This window comes from Rhopalosiphum maidis, chromosome 1 (assembly GCF_003676215.2).
Source record: "Rhopalosiphum maidis isolate BTI-1 chromosome 1, ASM367621v3, whole genome shotgun sequence".
NCBI lineage: Eukaryota > Metazoa > Arthropoda > Insecta > Hemiptera > Aphididae > Rhopalosiphum > Rhopalosiphum maidis.
Genome location: NC_040877.1, coordinates 75296169 through 75299892, shown reverse-complemented (window position 1 = coordinate 75299892; position 3724 = coordinate 75296169). Strand labels below are relative to the sequence as shown.

The 3724-nt window shown below is 29.1% G+C and overlaps 1 protein-coding gene across 1 annotated transcript; it reads left to right on the top strand.

Moving 5' to 3' along the window:
* Positions 1-1720: 1720 nt before the first annotated feature.
* On the top strand, positions 1721-3028 carry LOC113557377 (protein NipSnap-like). Its single transcript, XM_026962859.2, is given in 7 exon segments — positions 1721-1934; positions 2033-2239; positions 2319-2484; positions 2554-2713; positions 2716-2744; positions 2746-2821; positions 2880-3028. Coding segments are annotated over 7 exon segments (858 nt in total). The 5' UTR covers positions 1721-1863.
* The last annotated feature ends 696 nt before the right edge of the window (positions 3029-3724 follow it).

Here is a 3724-nt window from a genome sequence, read left to right as displayed (position 1 = left end):
AATGTATAAAATTATGTTTTTCGTTTTTGATAACAATATTTCGTAAAATTGTGTACAGATATATCCATAGAGGATTGTTAATTGTTTTATGTTTATGGTTGTCTCAGACAGTCAGATCTCACTACTTCAGTGTTATAACTTATCACTTATGAATTTATGACCACAACTAACCGATATGAAATATAATAATAATTATATTATATTTTTACCGTTGATTAGAATAGATTACCTATCAAAGCATATTTAACATATAAATTAGGTGGCATGGGTGACCATCTAGTGAAAAATTAGTGCCACCTTGTGGTTAATGAATGTGTCTTGTACCCCATAGCCCATGCCCCAAGTTCCGGGGCACATAATTATTATTATTATTTTCTTATGGTTTATAGTTCCACCTAGAAAAAAATTCTTAAAATAAGCTCAGCTACCTATTCTATAATCAATGATTTTTATTAATAATACTTCCAGACATTTAAAATAATTTTAAGAAACAATATTTAAAAATGAATGGTTTAATAACCATTATACCTATTATAAGCCAATTGTTAAGTTAAATAAGTTAATAATAATAAAAATAAATCATAGATATCGAATAGTATTCTATGTGAGTACCTACAAATTACAATAGACATTTCAATAATAATCGCTTTACGCTTGCGTCCTCGATGTTCATTATATGTGAATACTGAATATTCTTTCCAACAAATTTTGAACACACCTTTGTTTGATTTAATAATTTCTTTATTTTCAAAAAAAAAATGTCTGTAATGTATCACATCGAAATCGAGATCAAGATGTAACTGACGTTTAACGTTTTATACAAATATGCAAACTATTGGTTATATAGTAATTAGTAAGTTTATTTCCATAAATCATAATCTTATCGTATCATCCAAAGTCATAATTTAAATGTTGGTTTATCGCAGCCCATAGGTATCATTGTATTAACAAATATAACTTACATATTATTACTTATTTAATATAGGTATTAACATAAAATTCGAATTTATATATAAAATATTATTTAAAAATAATTTTATTTATGGCTGCAATTATTTTAATAACTTTTAACCAAAATTAACGTTTTTACCATGTTGTATTTTACCAGTCGTTTTTTTTTCGTGTCATTTTTTACCGATTACCAAGTAGCCATAAATAAATGCCCCATAAAAAAAAAATTTCACCCAGTATCGCCCCTCTCTCAATAAAACTATCTGGCGCCGCCACTATTCTTTTTCAAGAAGAACCAACCTAAATATAGTCAAGCACTTATCCAAGGGATAGTCCATGATCCATGGGGTGTGGACCCTTCAAAATTTTTAAAAATTAAAAATAAAAGGTTTTGCATATTAATCTAGTAAAAAAATAAAAATTGTAGTACCTACTCACTATAAATGAGCTTCTGAACCAAATTTAATTTTATAACTTTTGTCCCTGCCCTGAAAATTACCCTATGAGGCGTCCTTGCACGGTAGTGCCACTTCATTGTCTGAATTACACTTTTTGAATTGATAATAAACAATAGTCATGGGCCATGGCCTATATTATAAAATAAGTACCACCTCCAATAAATTAAGTACCAATGTCCAATACACATCAGTAAGTCAGTAAGTCACGTTTGAGAAATATCGTAAATCAGCAATGGAAAGATAACGAATAATGGTTGTTAGTCCATGAACTTTGTTATCGCAAGAAGACGACACGGTGATAATATACACGACGTCGTGCATACTGCTCACTGATTGGGATGCAAGAGGAGTTGGACGTGCCGGCGGACATGACGAATTGACAGTATTGTAGGTATCTATTATTTTTCAAATAGCAATTAACTACGTTTTTAAGCGACCGTACTCGAAAATCGAAATGTTTAATTCCATATTGAAACAGTGTACGCTCTCGTGTACAAAACAGATCACTGTACCATTTCAATTCAGGTAATTCAGCGTTATCTTTAGGCATAATGATGACACCAAGCAATTATTCATAAATTATTGGTGATGCACTAATATTACATTATTATTTTTTTTTTCAGATCTTTGTCTTTTAACACAGCCTCTCTTAAAGACAACAAAGAATTGGAAAATAACACTAATGAGGGATGGCTAAAAAAGTTGCTAGTTCGACGAATAGAACCAACTAAAGAGCAACACTCACGCATGTTATCTGACAAAGAAGTAATATATGAATTACAAACGCACAATGTACGTCCCGATTCCACTGATAATTATATGAAAAACTAGTAAGGAATAATTATCAAGTATAAAATGTTTTCTTGATTGATAAGTATCTAACAATTTATCTTTTTTTTATTATTTCAGTGAACAGGTGGTCCAATTGTGTCAGAAAATACCCAATTTAAAGTATGAACTGATTGGTTCTTGGTCTGTACGTGTAGGTGATCTAGACCAATATGTACATTTATGGAAGCATCAAGGTGGTTATGCAGAAATTGATAAAACCAATAATATTCTAATACAAAATCAAGTAAATTTTTTCTTTTGAAATTTAATTTGATTAAATTTTTAAAATGTATTTATGGTAAAATTAATTAAGGAATATGCAAAATTACGCAATCAATGTGGTCAGTTTTTGCGTTCAAGGCATCTACAGTACTTGTTAGCTTTCAGCTTTTGGCCTTCTATTGAATTAAAATCTGGTTCCAATATATATGAGATTCGTAGTTATAGTTTGAAACCAGGTACAATGATTGAGTGGGTAATAATTGGGCACGAGCAATCAATCACCCGGCGTTCAAATGACGAGCCATTTGCAGGCTTCTTCTCTCAAGTGGGTCGTCTTTACAATGTTCATCATTTTTGGTGTGAGTATTTTTGCTAAAAATAATAGATGAAATAAAATTAATTATTCAAATTGTTTAGGTTATAAAAATTTAGAAGTGCGTACACAAACTAGAGAAGCTGCTTGGATGTCCCCTGGATGGGATGAATGTGTTGCATACACAGTTCCACTAATTAAAGAAATGCAATCTAAAATATTACATCCTACACCATTTTCCCCAACTCAGTAATGTGTTATTTTTTTAAAATATGTTATTCTGAATTTTTTTTGTTTTGATATCCTTACTATATTTCTTTTCTATTCATGTTATTGGATCATAATTTTAATTCCAATAAAATAATTTTTATTTATTAATATTTTTTTTTTCTTTTTCCTATTTTATACAATAGTATCAATTTTAGACATTGTTTCCTTATTATAATATCAAAACAACATAATCATTAAACCATAGAGTAATAATATTAAATACATTAATATTATATTGTTGCTAAGATAATTTTCATTATCTGATAATATGTATTTAATATAATTATAGTAAAATACATTAACCTAATTAATAGTACCCTCGATGGTTTAATAACAATAAATGATGTACAACAATATTATATGGTAATGAACAAGTTCAAACCCAAAACAATTCATCATTTTATTTAGTCTATTTCAAGACACTAAATTATTTTAGTTTTATTAATTACCTACAGCAATGATGAGCAACTGAAAATTACTAGAGGGCCTATTTTTAAAAAGTGAAAATTTAGCGGGCCAGAGTATAGAGAGCAAAAATAAAGTTCATTAAAAATATGCATTTTAATTTAGCATAGAGTATAGACAATTGACTTTGAAATTGTATGATGTAAATTGAAAATGTAGCGTGGGCCACAGTTGCCCACACCTGACCTACAAGATACGGTTGAACAATAATATA